Source organism: Anabrus simplex, chromosome 9 (genome assembly GCF_040414725.1).
Source record: "Anabrus simplex isolate iqAnaSimp1 chromosome 9, ASM4041472v1, whole genome shotgun sequence".
Classification (NCBI taxonomy): domain Eukaryota; kingdom Metazoa; phylum Arthropoda; class Insecta; order Orthoptera; family Tettigoniidae; genus Anabrus; species Anabrus simplex.
The window spans coordinates 68,762,366-68,781,083 of record NC_090273.1 but is presented as its reverse complement, the minus strand read 5'-3'; the positions used below and the strand labels follow the sequence as shown (position 1 = coordinate 68,781,083).

The 18,718-nt window shown below is 42.3% G+C and overlaps 1 protein-coding gene across 1 annotated transcript in view; it reads left to right on the top strand.

The window, feature by feature from the left end:
* The window catches only part of LOC136880863 (protein G12), a 63,238-nt gene that overhangs the window by 29,776 nt on the left and 14,744 nt on the right, over nt 1-18,718 (top strand). The window contains exon 2 of the mRNA XM_067153404.2: nt 429-480. Coding sequence (XP_067009505.2) covers nt 429-480 — 52 coding nt within the window. The remainder of the gene's footprint in view (nt 1-428; nt 481-18,718) is intronic.

Here is an 18,718-nt window from a genome sequence, read left to right as displayed (position 1 = left end):
CGCGCCGAGACCTGTGGCGAAGTAGAATACAACACCTTTCAGAGTGGATGTGTACCTCATGAATCTCCACCTCCTGGACATCAGCTCAGCTGGGCTAGTTGGAGGTCACTTAATCGTTTGAGAAGTGGTACCGGAAGATCTATGGACAACCTCGAGAGGGAAACAGACAGAACCTTGTGATTGCGGGGGAAAAACAAACTACCCAACACATGTATAACTGTCAACTGTGCCCTCTCCAGTGTTCAAGCGACCAAAGAGGGAACTGCTGTTGCTGATTATTGGATGGACTCAGTGTGATCGCACGAATTATATGTTTAAAGTGCCGTGTATTTTGTGTAATGTAACGTGTATCTTATGTTTATGTATATTTGTACTGCTCGTGTTGTATCAACGCTCTGACACTAAATAATAATAATTTTCTGTTTCAGATGAAGCTACTCCTGGCTTTTGTATTTACGCTGGCTCTAGCAATCGGCTCTGGTAAGTAAAATACAAGTCCACGAATCATTGACTTACTACCAAAGGATAGAGAGCTTGGTGAGACACTCATCCTCTGTACTCGATAACATCTCCCAGCTGGGGGTGTGGAAGATAGAATCCTTCGAAGAATTTATTGGCAAAATAATTCGTCGGGATCAGCAGAAAAGAAGAGCCCGTGAAGGGAGGTAGAATGTCCTTCGTAGACACTGCAGACAAATATACGGATAGTCCTATTCTTATTTTACACAAAACACTTTATACTGGAAATAGAATGTTGAAAGCACGAACTGAATTTTCCGCACTAAAATACTACATTTACTAACACGTACCTGTAGTATACGAAAATATCAAAATATTATTTCAATACTTCTATATTGTTTATTAAAAGGACCCATAGAAAAATTTCCCGACGGAACCAGGCTGAGTGCGTTCAAATGTCTCGCAGTCATGGCTGTCCATCAACGGTTGCTAGGTAACATAGCGTCACACACTTCGCATCGCTAATTTCAGGTGATCCCCTCCCATAAGACATTTATGTCAAAATCACGCGGGCCGGGCTGAGTGGCTCAGACGGTTAAGGCGCTGGCCTTCTGACCCCAACTCGACAGGTTCGATCCTGGCTCAGTCCGGTGGTATTTGAAGGTGCTCAAATACGTCAGCCTCCTGTCGGTAGATTTACGGGCACGTAAAAGAACTCCTACGGGACTAAATTCCGGCACCTCGGCGTCTCCGAAAACCGTAAAAGAGTAGTTAGTGGAACGTAAAACAAATAACATTATTATTATTAAAATCACGCGGCGTCGTCAAGAGCATCCGGCTTTAAATCCCTGGCTAAAAGCGAAGTGGATGGCTCTGGTGACCCCAGGAATAACTGGGATAATCTGATAATGTTGTCCACGTTGTCGTTAACAATGCACTCAATCTATTATGTTGAAGATCCATGGCAACCATCTGGAAAACAGCTTGATAGTTAATAAGTAAGTCAATTTTACTCCGCTACGAAGTAATTATTATGTCAATACGACTGTTTATGAATGTATATCCATTTAAATAGGCTCTGCTGCCTCATAAATGAGGTGACTTAGTTGTAGGTAGTCTTGAATAATAACATATAAGCTTTAGAATTCTCATCATCTCCTTTGCATTTTCTCGCTTGTGTGGGTCTGGATTCTTGAATCTCTTTTTTACTTCAGACGATCCCTAACATCCCGAGGGTTGAGTTTTGCGAGGCGGATGTCGTCGATCACTCTCTCCAGCCAACATGTTCGTGGTCGTCTTCGAGGCCGACGACCCTCCAGGACGTTCCGATGAAGGGAGATCCTAGCAGCTGAGATGTCAGTGGTGCGGGAAGTGCGAAGTAGAAACATCATCAGCCATGGTAGGTCGATGTAAACCAGGCATGTAAAGTTCACGAGCTCACTGTCAGGTTTGCGTGCATGAGAAACAGCTGGTACGAGCTCTAGGTCAGGACGTAATCAGATAACTCAAGCCTGGAGGGGTGTACCTTACACGTTCACAACTACAGTACTCCGTTGCAATATATGTATATATTCTGTCATATGTACACAGATAATTAAAAGTGTTCAACACGGTGTTTACAAAAAAAATGCGCGAGACAATATGCTTTGTGATCACCGTGTACCAGGAAAATAAATAATTACTTTAAAGGTTACCATAAGCAATGAAGAACAAAATAAAAGGCATTTAATTTGTTAGGCGCCTTAACTTGCTCATCTCTCCTACGAACAATTATGAAGCTGAATATTGCCGAATACTACGCCGCTATAGAGCCTCCGTGGCTCAGACGGCAGTACTCCAGCCTCTCACCTTGGTTCAAATCCCGGTCACTCTATGTGAGATTTGTGCCGGACAAAGCAGAGGAGACGGGATTTTCTCCGGGTGCTCCGTTTCTCACCTTTCATTCCAGCAACACTCTCCACTATCATTTCACTTCATCTGTCATTAATCATTGCCCCAGGGTAGTGCGACAGGCTTTTTTTTTTTTTTTTTTTGCTAGCTGCTTTACGTCGCACCGACACAGATAGGTCTTATGGCGACGATGAGACAGAAAAGGGGTAGGAGTGGGAAGGAAGCGGCCGTGGCCTCAATTAAGGTACAGCCCCAGCATTTTCTTGGTGTGAAAATGGGAAACCACGGTAAACCATTTTCAGGGCTGCCGACAGTAGGGTTCGAACCTACTATCTCCCGAATACGGATACTGGCCGCACTTAAGCGACTGCAGCTATCGAGCTCGGTCGACAGGCTTCGAAAGCCCGTACAGTTCCAATCCTCGCCACTAGATGGAGGCTTCATTCATGTCCCGGTTGAAACTAGAAACATGCCGCTACTACATCGCTTCTGTAGCAAAACGTCATGTTTAAAAGCTTTAACAAAAGGAAATAGCCTGCAATAAAAGTAAAGTAGCATCTCCAACCATGTCCATACAAAAGTACGGTACACAAAAACACACAGTAACCACTTAATGTCAATCCTTGCGGCACACCTTATGTCGTGGTTCTACGCCTCTGTATTCGGGAGACGGAGAGGGGCTGGTCCTCACTGTCGGCTGTCCTGAGATGGTTTGCTGTTGTTTTCCATTCTCCTGCATTAAGGTAAATGCCGGGACAATTCCTAGTATTGGCCACCCTCTCACCTTCTCCGCACATATCCTGGCCTGAGATACAGCCTCACCGTCTAGGAGGCCCGCTCACCCTTCACGGGAGGAATGAAAACATAGAGGAGTAGTAGTAGCTGTACTGTATGATTTTGCATGTCACACAATCCTTTTAGCAATTGTTCGCACACTGTTCGACTGGACACTCTTAATGCAGGTAAGTCTCATGAGAGTCTGGTAATCGGTATCTGAACCTAGTCTTGTTCAAGTCCATTTCTAAAAAATACTGCTCACACCTATATGTGCTTCCGAACATCGCTATTATTTCTCCCGCGAACATTCGGACTCTCAGGAAACGAGATGGGTTCAATCGTTGATAAAAGGAAACACCTGGTCCTTGTATTGCTCTTTGAGCCTTACGTCGTACTGAAGACCTGGCCTTTACATTTATTATGAAATATATCTTGAAGATCATTTAGAAGACGAATATATTTCTCCGACTCAGTATCAAAGTTCAGAGATCCCAAGGACTCAACATGGTAGAAATCTGGCTTCCTACTTTGATTCTTCCAAAAGGTTAGCTTAAATTTAAATTCCAACTAGCAGTTTCCCGCTGGCTCCGCCCGCAATGTACAAAGTATGGTGTTGTTCGTTACTATCCTCACGGATCTATTTGCAAAGTTCCGAGTTAATGAAATAAAGCACATGATCTGCTGTGGTAATAGAATGTAATATTATGCCAACATAACACTTGAAAATACATCACACAAAGAAATTGAATTAAGGGAACTTGGGACACATTTTCTTATTTTCCACAATTTTTGAGCAATCACAATGAAATTTTTATGGAATATGTAGGACTACTATGGAAAGAATATATCTTAATTTCAGCTGAATATCCTTATTAGTTTATGAGATATGGTGTACTTTGTGTTTATGACACTCGCAAAACAGGCAACTTTCAAAAAGTTCCCTGCGGGATGGATTTTTACCTGAGAGTTTGAAAACTTGTGAAATGATTCTTCCTTATAACATAAAAAAACTCTAGGATGGAATTTTTGATTCACCCTATGTTGATCAATTAACTCCTGTTTCAAATTTTTAATTTTATTTCATGTAATTTTCCACTAATTTTCTGTACATTTTGCCTCATAAAATGAGTATATTGAAGAAAAATGCAAAATCCATCCTTCAATTTCTTTGTTAGGTCACATAGAAGCTACACACAAACTTTGGTAAATATAGGTTTAGATTTGACCCGCATGGAACACTGCAGGTTACAAAAAATGGTGTTTTGAGTTAAATGAATTTTAGTTCTAAAACCATTAAAAATTTTCATAATGGCCTTTCCAAATCTCTTAAAATTCACTAGCACTATACCTCCTACCCTCCTGTTTCTTCTTGGCTTCCTCCCTGTGCACCTTGAGGATTTTCAGTCTTTTCCTGGCTGTTTTCTTTTGTTGGGTGACTGACCGCTGACTGTCAAATTTTCTTCTTTCATCTCTGTGTGGCAAGTTTGGTGGATACTGGTGAAAGTTTATATTTCCTTACAGCCATTTTCATTTCCTGTGTTGCACTGCATCACATGTTGTATTCTGAAACTGCATTAGAAACAGCTATTCCAAGTCTTTTTGAGGACACAAAAGTCTCTTTTGGGCACTTTTTCCATATACATGCATGAAGACTTACATTGGAATTTTGAGTAGCCCCTCTACAACATCTAGACAGAAGTTCTGTTGATGCCAGCCTTTGGTATACAGGCACAATTTTCAGCAGCATTGCAGTTGTGAATTAAACTGACATTTTTTGTGGGTTTTGAGGGGTTTGTCCTGTTGTGATACTCTTGTTATAGAAGCACCATGATTCAAGTCCTAAGAGGCATTTCTTATGCTTAGGATCTTCATCTGTGGAGGAGTAATGGTATAGTGAGGCATATATTGCAGATTTCATATTATCTACTGAGGGAATATTTGGACAAATTGCCTGCCTATAATAATTTGTGAGCTTCACAATAGTTGCTTCTTTCAAACTTCCAGGACCCCTTCCACCAAGTTTAGTTCCTTTTACTTTCTACTCTTTCACCAAATTCCTCAAACCAGTCCCCATCCTTTTTGCAACATGGTTAATGCACTCTTCTTTCTTCAATTGTACATCTGGTCAATATACTGCTTCATTTGAAAGGTGGAGAAATGTTTTGGCATCCCCATCAAAAAGCACAGTTGTGTAGCGCATGCCACATTCTTCCACTGATCTTTTCCATAAAATATCAGCTGCAAATACTTTCACTGCTACAGATGATCCCTCATAATTCCTGGAGCATTTTCCCACATGCTTTATGACCTTCCAGCCATACATTATATTCTGGAGAATCATCACCCAGTTCATGAGCAGTTACAACACACATGTGACAATATTTAGATAACACATGGTAATCTATAACTAATCCACTCAGAATGTCAATCACTATGCCAATGCCACAGAGAGATGTATGGCCACGCTTGTGCCATGTTCCATCAAATGATACAGCAATGTCAAGCACTTGTTTACCTACATTGGATGGATCTACTTCCTCATGATTTGATATAATATTCACTAACAATTTCCCGCAACCTTGCTTGCAATTCACGAAACTGACCAAAACAAACCCAATAGTAAACAAGGAAGTGTATAGGCTGATGTCAGGCTGTCCACTAACTTATTAAATATATGCATTTGGTTACAACTCTCAAACATATTAAAATACTACTTCTATAAACACATAGAATTTTTCAAGTCAAACATGTCACTAGAATGGATATAATTATAAACATGTTCTAAAATATTAAGTTTTATGTTGACTAAATTATAGGTTGAAGTAGTTCATAACATAGCCAACAGATGGCAGTATATATTCCAGTATTCAAAAATTGTGTCATCTCAATGCTACTGAAAAGAGGGAATTAATGGTAACAGAAGGGAACACTGATAGCCGAGCATACAGAGAAAAGGGGGCGTGGTGGAGAATCAAATGACCGTGCAGAGCCACTTAGAAACGGCCGTAACTACGTCAAAAATAGTCACAGCGGCACAAAACCATTTTTGTTATGTAGAGCAAGGTTAATATAATTTATTTATGCCAGAATTCAAATTCCGACAATTTCATCCATTTACCGAAAAAAATGTGTCCCAAGTCCCCTTAAACGTTCCTTGGAACAACACTACGCGCCGAACTGTTAAAAAGTCCTTCAAAGATCTTCGTCATGGAGACGAATGTACTCATAACTTTCCTTAGAATCTACCAGTTTAAGTAGTTACTACCTCAAAAGAAAGCGCTTGATCTACTGAGTGTTTTAGACCAAAAGGAACTGCGTACCTCAGTTAGAACCAAAGATATGATTGCTTCAAAGGGAAAGAAACGAGACGTCATATTGAATGTGCACTCATAACTTTCCCCAGAATCAACCAATTTGAATAGTTAAGAGCTGAAATGAAAGTTGATCCACTGAGTGTTCTTAGGCCAAAACGAACTCCGTACCTCAATTAGAACCAAAGATATGATTGCTTCAAAGAGACAAAAAATGGAAAAAATCAAATAATTTGAGAAAGGCGGAAGTTATGATGATGATGCTTGTTGTTTAAAGGGGTCTAACATCGAGGTCATCGGCCCAAAGGCGGAAGTTAAGTGATTTATAGTGCATGATGACTAATCTGTGCATGAATACCTTTCAGTTAAAAAATGAAGGAAATCGACTGGATAGAATGGCTGGACTGACTGACTTTAGTTTTCATACATATTTTTAATATATAGAGGGTATAACAGCGCACATATCGGCTATTACATTGTAATTCCTTTGCATCTGTTGATTCAATTCCTTTAGACGTGTTGCAATATGTGCTAAAAACACCAAGTCTGAAATCCACTTTGGATCACGAATTTGCCCTTTTCAACCAAGAAATTCAAAACCTCCGTACGCCCCCCCTCCCCCCGCTCTGTTGTAACCTCTGCACCTCGGAATAATACGACACATCGCTGTGCTCGCTGTCGATCAAATCCATATAGTGTTTAAAATGGTGATGGGTTAATCCGCGAACCCGAATATAATTCACAGTTTTCGTGACAGTGTCCATTATATAAGTAATTTTGAGCGATTTTACACAAAGAGCTCCTTGAAGAATCACACAGTGAACGGCTGTAAAGGAACTACCGTAGTGCGACTGTAATTTTGATTTTCGTCGACCAATGAACCCCGATTTTGCACCCGTCATAGCAGGAGCACCGTCTGTCGCTAGACATACGAGTTTCCCCAACAAAAACCCATTCTTTCGCAGACTGAGAAACAGCGCTAAATATGTCTAATCCGGTTGTAGTTGTCTTCAGACGAATTAAATCTAACTATTCCGTTACTCGTAGTGAACTGTCTACTTCGCAAACAAAAATAACCAGCTGGGCAACATCCGCAATATCTGTACTTTCATTGGTTGCAATTGATAAAGCTGTAAAATTCTTACAGATCTCAAGCTTCACCCTGGTGTCTTCTGCAATATCATCGATTCTTGAAGCTACTGTGTTTCTTGACATACGGTACTTAATGATTTGTATTTCTTTCTTTCAGTAGAAGACAAAATTCTACACTGCGGTAACTATTCTTTAATAATTTCACCCTCAGTAAATAAGTGATTTCCCAGTGCAAATGTATGAGCAAGTTCATAGCCAGCCCCAAGATGTTGTCTCTGGTATTCTCAGAATTCTCGCCATATGAAATAATGAATGCAGATATCAGAAGTATGCACCCACTTAAAGTATACCACATATTTTTAACTTTTAATAGCTCCAAATGTCTGCCTCTGTGGTTAGTTTGATTAGCTGCCACACCCTGAGGCCTGGGTTCGATTTTCGGCCCCGCCACGAAATTTGAAAAGTGGTACGGGGACTGGAACGGGGTCCACTCAGCCTCGGGAAGTTAACTGAGTAGAGAGGGTTCTATTCCCACCTCAGCCATCCCACTTCTTCTTCGGACAAATAATGTAGGGATGGTACCTAACTTAAGGCCACGGCCGCTTCCTTCCCTCATCTTTGTCTATCCCATTCCGATCTTCCCATCATCCCCACAAGGCCCGTCTTCAGCATAGCAGGTGAAGCCGCCTGTGCGAGCTACTGTCTTTCTCCTCAGTTGTATCCCCGACCAACTCTCTCACGCTCCAGGACATTGCCCTTGAGGCGGTAGAGGTGGGATCCCTCGTTGAGTCCGAGGGAAAAACTAACCCTGGAGGTTAAACAGATTAAGAATACAAAAGTCAAAAGTAGGTCCAGTTGAATTTTTGTCCGTCTGTCTCGATATTACTGTGAACTCTGTTTACTTCATGGAAACACAACATCGATCGTCATGATCGTTCCGAACGAGTGGTTGCGTGGTTTGGGTCACGTACCTGAATACTCCACACACACACATACAGTATATACATACCAGGTGTTTGCATATGTTTTTGCTGGGTTTTGCGGTTAAAAACCACGTAATTTTCAAGGGAAATTATTTTTTTGTTTATTCAAAATATTGGCCATCGGCCTCTATACACTTCGCCCATCTTTCAGGTACAGTAAGTTACGAATACCATGCCAGAGAAACTGCTTGTCTTTTGCGGCAAACCATTCTTCGAGCCATTTTCCAACTTCCCCGAAATTGCTCAAGTGCTGCTCCGCGAGCGCATGCCCCATTGATGCGAGGAGGTGTTAGATGGCGCCAGATCGGGGCAGTACGGCGGGTGAGGAAGGATGTCCCATCCAAGCGATTTCAAAGTGCCTTTCACTTGTTTTGCAGCCGGGCTGGGTGGCTCAGACGGTTAAGGCGCTGGCCTTCTAACCCCAACTTGGCAGGTTCGATCCTGGCTCAGTCCGGTGGTATTTGAAGGTGTTCAAATACGACAGCCTCGTGTCGGTAGATTTACTGGCACGTAAAAGAACTCCTGTGGGACTAAATTCCGGCACCTCGGCGTCTCCGAAGACCGTAAAAGTAGTCAGTGGGACGTAAAGCAAATAACATTATTATACTTGTTTTGCTGTGTGAGACGGCGCTTTGTCGTGTAACAAAATCACTTTGCCAAGTCTTCTGGCCCATTTCGGTCGTCTTTCGATCAATACGTGAATGAAATTAATCATTTGTTGACGGTAGCGTTGTACCTTAACGGTTTCACCACGCTTCGAGAGATCATAATACACAATACTGCTCTGGTCCCACCAGACACAAAATATGGTCTTCTTGCCGAAGCGATTTGGCCTTGGTGTTGAAGGACCGGCTTCGACAGGTGACAGCCACGATTTTCTCCGCTTCGGGTTTTCAAAATAAATCCATTTTTCGTCAACCGTCACAATTCGGTACAAAAATAATTTTCTTTCGTGGCGTTGAAGCAAGCATTTCACAAGTGACTTTCCTAGTGCCATTTACTATTGAGTTTGAGTCCAGAGCGCGCACCGTCTTTCATATTGAAATCACCACATTTTAATTGTCGAAACCATGTCTCACATGTTTAATCGATGGAGTGGGTTCATCGTATGTTTCTGCAAGCAAACGATTACTTCCCACAGCCTTTTCCTTTTGATTAAATAATAAAAGCAATGCGTCTTGCAAAAGTTCTTTTTCCGGCACAAACGTCGACATGATTACTGAACGATACTGCACAGACGCTAGTGTTTGGCGGACTCAATTTATGTGTGTTGGAAGGTTAATGTCAGACGAACAAACTGACGTATGTGTCGAATTCATACGCTGCGTACTGTTCGCTGACGCCACCTCTTAGTGAAACCGGAAGCATACACCTGGTACAGTGTTAATAGATTATGTTTGCCCAATTGTAATAACTCTTAAAACAATAATCACCACCACCACCACTCGTCCCTTTCTTACTCTGATTAGTAGGGGGCAGCAATTAACCTATTTTCATTTCATGTTAAATAATAATAATAATAATAATAATAATAATAATAATAATAATAATAATAATAATAATAATAATAATAATAATAATAATAATAATAATAATAATTTTATTGCTTTTACGTCCAGTAACTACTTTAACGGTTTTCGGGGACGCCGAGGTGCCGGAATTTAGACCCGTATGAGTTCTTACGTGTCAGCAGGTAAATCTACCGACAAGAGACTGACATATTTGTGCAGTTTCAAATACCACCGGACTAAGCCAGGATCGAATTTGCCAACTTGGGCCTCAGAAAGCCAGCGCCTTAACCGTCTGAGCCACTCAGCCCGGCGATATAAGTCTGAAGATTGGTCTGGTGTACATCAAATGCCACTTCTATGGAGACCCAGACGCGATAAAAAAGCTTTAGACAAGAAACACATACACTGACTGACAGAGCAAATGCAACACCAAGAAGGAGTGGTCAGAACTTTATGCCAATTGCAGGGTAGACTGACGTCACTGAGGTATGCTCATGATGTGAAATGCGCCGCTGTGCTGCGCACGTAGCGAACGATAAATGGGACACGGCGTTGGCGAATGGCCCACTTCGTACCGTGATTTCTCAGCCGACAGTCATTGTAGAACGTGTTGTCGTGTGCCACAGGACACGTGTATAGCTAAGAATGCCAGGCCGCCGTCAACGGAGGCATTTCCAGCAGACAGACGACTTTACGAGGGGTATGGTGATCGGGCTGAGAAGGGCAGGTTGGTCGCTTCGTCAAATCGCAGCCGATACCCATAGGGATGTGTCCACGGTGCAGCGCCTGTGGCGAAGATGGTTGGCGCAGGGACATGTGGCACGTGCGAGGGGTCCAGGCGCAGCCCGAGTGACGTCAGCACGCGAGGATCGGCGCATCCGCCGCCAAGCGGTGGCAGCCCCGCACGCCACGTCAACCGCCATTCTTCAGCATGTGCAAGACACCCTGGCTGTTCCAATATCGACCAGAACAATTTCCCGTCGATTGGTTGAAGGAGGCCTGCACTCCCGGCGTCCGCTCAGAAGACTACCATTGACTCCACAGTATAGACGTGCACGCCTGGCATGGTGCCGGGCTAGAGCGACTTGGATGAGGAAATGGCGGAACGTCGTGTTCTCCGATGAGTCACGCTTCTGTTCTGTCAGTGATAGTCACCGCAGACGAGTGTGGCGTCGGCGTGGAGAAAGGTCAAATCCGGCAGTAACTGTGGAGCGCCCTACCGCTACACAACGCGGCATCATGGTTTGGGGCACTATTGCGTATGATTCCACGTCACCTGTAGTGCGTATTCAAGGCACGTTAAATGCCCACCGCTACGTGCAGCATGTGCTGCGGCCGGTGGCACTCCCGTACCTTCAGGGGCTGCCCAATGCTCTGTTTCAGCAGGATAATGCCCGCCCACACACAGCTCGCATCTCCCAACAGGCTCTACGAGGTGTACAGATGCTTCCGTGGCCAGCGTACTCTCCGGATCTCTCACCAATTGAACACGTGTGGGATCTCATTGGACGCCGTTTGCAACCTCTGCCCCAGCCTCGTACGGACGACCAACTGTGGCAAATGGTTGACAGAGAATGGAGAACCATCCCTCAGGACACCATCCGCACTCTTATTGACTCTGTACCTCGACGTGTTTCTGCGTGCATCGCCGCTCGCGGTGGTCCTACATCCTACTGAGTCGATGCCGTGCGCATTGTGTAACCTGCATATCGGTTTGAAATAAACATCAATTGTTCGTCCGTGCCGTCTCTGTTTTTTCCCCAACTTTCATCCCTTTCGAACCACTCCTCCTTGGTGTTGCATTTGCTCTGTCAGTCAGTGTATTTAGTAGGAACTTTGGGCATTAGAAAAATGTCTAAATGGACATTAGAAAAATGTCCAAAATCTTACTCGTTAGAGGAAACACAAGCAGAGAATGTAACCCAGGATGAAAAACCTTTGCAGTGATTGGTAGTATTTTAAAGGGTAATTCAGAAACTCCAGCACAAGTAATTCTTGAACCAAACGAAATTACTGAAATGAAGTGCTGACCTTTTGTTTCGTGTGAAGGAGAAAGAAATTATTTCTGCTTCTAGCGCTTTTCCCACATTTGTGAGGTCGCGAGTGCGAACTGTGTCGCACATTGTTGATTTGGCGCTGTTTGACGGCCGGATGCCCTTCCTGTCGCCAACCCTATGTGGTGTGTGAATTTGAGGAGGAGAGTGTTGGAACAAACACGAACACCCAGTCCCCGAAATCCTGACTCGGCCGAGAATCGAACTCGGGACCCTCTGAGTCTGAACCGAAGGCCTCAACGCTGACCATCAAACAACTACAAGATATTTTGCGAGGCAATAGACGAGATTTCTCTCCCGACAATCTCAACAAATATATGAAAATTCAATGAATCGAAATCGAGAGGTTGTGGGGTTCGGATCACACTGATGTCCGGTTGGCCATTTTTTGTGTGTGTGTACTTAACATCTCTTCAACACGGATTAAATGTACGTAAAACGATATAATAGGGTGAAAATGACCACAACTTAGACGTATATGTTGAGACAAGATCTACATTAATTATTTACAATTATTATATAGATAGGAAAAGCCTCCGTGGCTCAGACGGCAGCGCGTCGGCCTCTCACCGCTGGATACCGTGGTTCAAATCCCGGTCACTCCATGTGAGATTTGTGCTGGACAAAGCGGAGGCGGGACAGGTTTTTCTCCGGGTACTCCGGTTTTCCCTGTCATCATTCATTCCAGCAACACTCTCCATTCTCATTTCATAGCATCTATCATTCATTAATAAATCACTTTGGGAGTGACGACCCCATCGTACTAACAACCTATATATGCTTCATTCATTACACCCCTGACCCGGTCAATGACTGGAAAACAGGTTGTAGGTTTTCATTTTCATTTAGATAGGAAGCACATGAATTGTGTTGAATTATTAACTAAGTATGAAGTAACTATCTAACTAATATTTACAACTGAAAAATACAAAATTTGAAATTGGCTTCCTGTAAAAATGTGTGCATTCTACCTTATGACTACATCAAGGTACAGGACACATTTAAAACTGAAAAATACAAGTATGCACGTCACTCTTAACTTATCTCTGCTTCATGATACAGGGCAGAGCAGTTTTACCTATCATTGCAGCACAAATGAACTTTACAAATCTTACAAATTGAGTAAGGCCTAGACTCAACTTTCTGTAGGCTGTACACTTCACATCTTCCTCTATTCAGTGAAAATGCAGGCCAATGATACCCCCTATTTCCTAGCCTTACATCATTCGACACTGAATAGGCACCTTTCTCTCTTTTAGGTTGGGGTGCATCACTTGGCATGGGTCTTTGGCTGGATCTCTTCCTTCCTACGTTCTTTTTTGTCACCAGTCCTTGGGCAACAGCTCTTCTGAATTGCAGGACTGTTATCTTTGGGTACATCTGGTTATGTATGATGAAGGCATTGGCAAGAATTATGTCAAATATTCCCCAAAACCACCTTTGCCACCACTTTCTTGACTTTCTATCAACACAGTACAGGACACACAGATGATCAGCTTTGTCAACACCTCCCATATCTGCATTGTAGTCTTTTACTACAATGGGGCACTTAACCTCTATTTTAGTGCCATCATTTCTTGTTCTTTGCACAACTCATGATGTTCATATAGCCTATAGGTATCACCGTCGAAGGGGGCTTTCTTCTCCATCCTCTGTTGGGCTCAGGAAGTTTAGCTTTCTTTCTTGCAGTCTTACTTTCAATTGATGGACCATCTTCAGCATTTGCTTCAAAAACATTGCTCAGTTCATCCCTTTGTCTTATTTTTATTGATTTGCATGTGTAATATTTGTATTTGTATTAGTGTTAGGCCATTGATGGGAAAATAAATAAATACTTACAGTCAGCAACTTCCAATTCTGCATCAAATACTCTGGTAAAATTATCAACTGTTTCTTCTTTGTCACTGCCTTCCAAATCGGTTAAGTTTCCTCCATCCACTGGAATATCTTCACATAAGACAGCAATAAGTTCATCTTCACTTAATCCTTTTGTCTTAGACCTAAACATTTTCAACATTTCACTCGAATTCTAACTAACACAACGTGCATAATTCTTACCGCCCTCCAACAACACTAAGGCATGGAACAAAACACTCACGACACGACTGTCACTAGCTGCCCATCGGGACTTGCAAGTCCCTGTTAGAAATGTGTGAATATTTATGATATTACGTATTAGAAGCCTTGTGCAGTAATAGAAATATATTCCCAAATATGCATGCTTCATAAATATAATATAAGTTTATTTATACTGTCACACAAGGCAATAAATAATTTGAAAACTGATTACACTTTTCTCTACGGTTGCCTAGATACCACAGCTGAGATATAACCATTTCACTGCCATCTGTTGACCAGAAATAACACTACAAGTATATTGCTTCCTGCTCAGAAGTGGGACTAGCAAGTCCCAATAGTCAAGTGCCATCAAAACTCTGCCAATAAAATGTGAATGCACTTTTATAAGGGCGGGACTTGTAAGTCCCAATGGTCAAGAAGGGGTTAGAAGCTTTATTCCTGTTAGAACAAATTTAATCTTCTTCTCCTTTCTTCATCCGTTTACCCTCCAGGGTCGATTTTTCTCTCGGACTCAGCGAGGAATCCCACCTCTACCGCCTCAAGGGCAGTGTCCTGGAGCGCTAGACTTTGGGTCGGGGGATACAACTGGGGAGGATGACCAGTACCTTGCCCAGGCAGCCTCGCCTGCTATGCTAAACAGGGGGATTGTGAAGGGATGGGAAGATTGGAAAGGATAGGCAGGGAAGAGGGAAGGAAACGGCCATGGCCTTAAGTTAGGTACCATCCCGGCATTTGCCTGGAGGAGAAGTGGGAAACCGCGGAAAATCACTTCGAGGATGGTTGAGATGGAAATCGAATCCACCTCTACTCAGTTGACCTCCCGTAGCTGAGTGGACCCCGTTCCAGCCCTCGTACCACTTTTCAAATTTCGTGGCAGGGCCGGGAATCGAACCCGGTCCTCCGCGGATGACAGCTAATCACAATAACCATTACACCGCAGAGGCGGACACAAATTTTATTTTACGGGAAGAAAAAATAGAAATACGGTGAAACGACGCTAAATATTTGCGTCCTCTGGCATAGGAAAGCACTTACCAGTTACAGATTTCTGTGATCCTCGCACTGCGTAACTCAACCGTATCAGAAGACGCTAAAAATACACAGGATTTTCTAATGGCGAAACGGGCATAACATCGCTCACCAAACAGCGGCCTCAATACGAATGTCAAAACATCAGTTGTGCGGAGGAAAAGATTGGATCGCTGATAATTGGTGAAAGGGTGATTAAACCCAAAGTTATTTATGACCGCATCTCGATGCGTTTATCGGATATTCTGAGGCACAATTAAAGGAAGCTGTAAGAAGTGACAAAGTCGCTATCATATTTCCCTGCTTCTTTCGTGAATTACTTCCTTCGTTTAAGCATAGTGTAAGAAATACGTTGTAGAAAATAAGTCAAACAATTGCTCTTGGTCTATCTTTTATCTCATATCTGTTTGCTGCCTTCTGAAATTACTAGTTTTAATGAATTTTTATAGTTTTTCATATTCGAACGTGTTGCAAGGAGCGGGCGAAACAGCTCGGTAAAGAGAACTCTAGTGGCAGTAGTCGGAAGTATCTCGAGGCCGTGTCTATTGTGCTGTATTTCCCGGCCTTGAGTATCTCGTAGGCAACACTGTCACTCGGGTAGGCTGCAAGGCCGCAATAGTGTGACGTCAGCAGCTGAGATCTCGTTAATGTAGCGACCTTATACAGCACACAGCACACAGCACCAAGACCAACTCCAGTCCTCAGACCTTAATGCTACTCTCGATTGTTCAAAGATGGCGAATCGAGTAGCCGAAAATTTTGGAAACGTGGATTTGTTTTGGTTTGTTGTTATCGTGCGTAGTCGGTGTAATTTCATGAAAGTTGACGATAAATGTTATTTTCTTTGTAGAATGTAAGTGTGCGAGTGTATTTACATGAGTCAGTGGACACTTAGGATCTGTAATTATACGCAGTAATATGAGAAAGTGTTTGTTTTGCTCGTGTTGAGAACCAGGTTTAAGTCTAACTGTGGCAATGCCTCTCATACAACTATTCTTAAGTTTTCTACGAAATAAAACATTAAGAGAGAAATGGATTAGGAATATACATCTTGATTTTTTTGAAATCGATGACAAAACTCTAGTGTGCGTACATCATTTGGGAATAAGTCTGAGGTTAGGGAAGACTTTTCTCTAGTTCCAAACGGTGAACCTATTCGTGTTCCTCGAAAAATATTAATTTAGGATATAATTGATATTGTGATATTCCGTGCGTATTTACATGGTCTGTGTGCTACAAAGTGTCGAGTGATTTAGATGCATTTTACAATAACCTGTGCTTGTCTGTGGAAATGTTTGGCTGGATCTTGCAGTATAACAAAACTTATAAGTGTGACAGATGGAGCAAGCTGTATACTGTTACACAGAAGAAATAGTGACTTGGAGGGCTTAGCTGGGTTTGTAACGCAGATTTTTACGCTACCAACACCTTCCGATTCATGCTGTGGTTATCTGTTATCAAGCAGACTACGCCAAATTGAAGCTTGTCCATGTAGGTTAGACATCAGTGTGTAGAGACAATAGAGTTCTTGCACTCATGTTCTTTAATGGGTAAAAACCTATTATAGTGCCTGAACGTTTCATTACTAAGGTTACCATCATTGTATGAAGAATTGCAATGCCATTATGTCAACATTATGTTAGCATTACCAGGGCCGTTCATTGGGTTAACATAATCATTTCGGGTGTACTCGGGCTAAGTGACTCAGATGATCAAGGCGCTGGCCTTCTGACCCCAAGTTCGCAGGGTCGATCCTGGCTCACTCCGGTGGTATTTGAAGGTGCTCAAATAAGTCAGCCTCGTGTCGGTAGATTTACTGGCTCGTAAAAGAACTCCCGTGGGACTAAATTTCGGCACTTCGGTGTCTCCAAAAACCGTAAACATGTTTGTTAGTGGGACGCAAAGCCAATAACATTTTTATTTCGGGTGCACTTCCTTTTCATTGAGTGCTGAACATAAGAAATTGTCCACCACTTCAAAACTGAGGCAACAAACTATGTTTCATAGTTGTCATGAGACCGAATAAACTGAGGATTTTCGCACTTTAATTTATTTTTAAACGTTCAAAATGATGTTATAAATACCATTTTAACAGTTTTATCATGTATTTTCATCTATCCAGTTAAGTGAAATCTAACAGAAAACCTTATTTGACTAATTGACATTTCTAAATAATCAGCTTGTTGTTCTCTTTTCTAGTAGAATATATGTGATTCTAGTTGATTATATGTGGTGCGTACTTGTTGGTGAGGCATTTTCATACTGAAAAAGTGATTTTCCCTACGATGTTACGTGTATCATGTTAAATTACCGTCGTTTGTATAATATGTACGTGATATGTTCGTGTTAGCCAATACCAGCAGTCCGGCTACTTCGGCCGCCATGTTGTTTTAAATATTACGGTCTCAGGATTGGAGTCGGTGTTGCACGGAGCTAGCTAGAACAACGCATCAAGTCGGTCGTGGCGATATAGGCCTAGTTCCTGTTTTTACCGCCAGCGCTGCATTGCCGGCATGAAAACACGATTGTTCATTCATCGCTATTAGCGCAGTCATAGTACAGGGCAATGACTGAACAAAGATGAACTAGGCCATCATAGCTCAATTGGTACGTTCTCCCTTCAACACATCGTAGTATCATATTTGATCATAAGCTCACGTGGAAACATCATATTAACGCAATTCGGCAAAATACGGACGGGTATATCCAAATCCTTAAAACAGTTGCGGGTGGGGGGGGGGGGCAGATCCATTAGTAGTTTTATCGTGCTACGATTCGCTCTGTATTAGATTATTGTGCATTGTTTATAGATATGGCCGCACCTTCCATAGTAGCGCATCTCAATATCATACAATATAAAGCGCTTCGAATATGTACAGGCACATTAAAAACTACTCCCACGAATGCCTTACTGGTGGAAACAGGTAAATGTCCATTGTGGATCCGAAGAAAAACTCTAGTGTGTAAATACCTTCTAAAGAAATTTGCTTTGGCCCGGTCACCATTAATTCCAAAATTACAGCTTCTACATGAGTATTATACACAACATCCTCCGAGAGGCGAACGAACTCCTGCTCTCTATCAGGCATACAAACTGTTGTTCACACAGAGCGATACATTTTTACGTTTTCCAAAACTTCCTATGTATTCTATCCCTTATAATAGCCTACTTTTCCAACCTAAAACCATAGTATCCTCTGCAACACACTTTTCGCCTTTAGAACACAATTCTTTTCATAGTCCTCCCGCGTCCAAAAAAATAAGAATTTTCTTATCTGAGAACGAGATCAGTATTTACACTGACGGTTCTAAGTCTGCGCAAGGCGCAGGAGCGGCATTCTTTATTCCCAATTTCAATACAATTGGAACCTTCCATTTACCAAATAATTTTTCTATATTTTCTGCAGAATTATTTGCGATTAGACAAGCCCATATTCACATTCAGCAACAGCATTATAAACGAACAATTTTATATACGGATGCTCAAAGTGTACTTTATGCATTAACCTCTCCCAAGTTCTCTCATAGTTGGT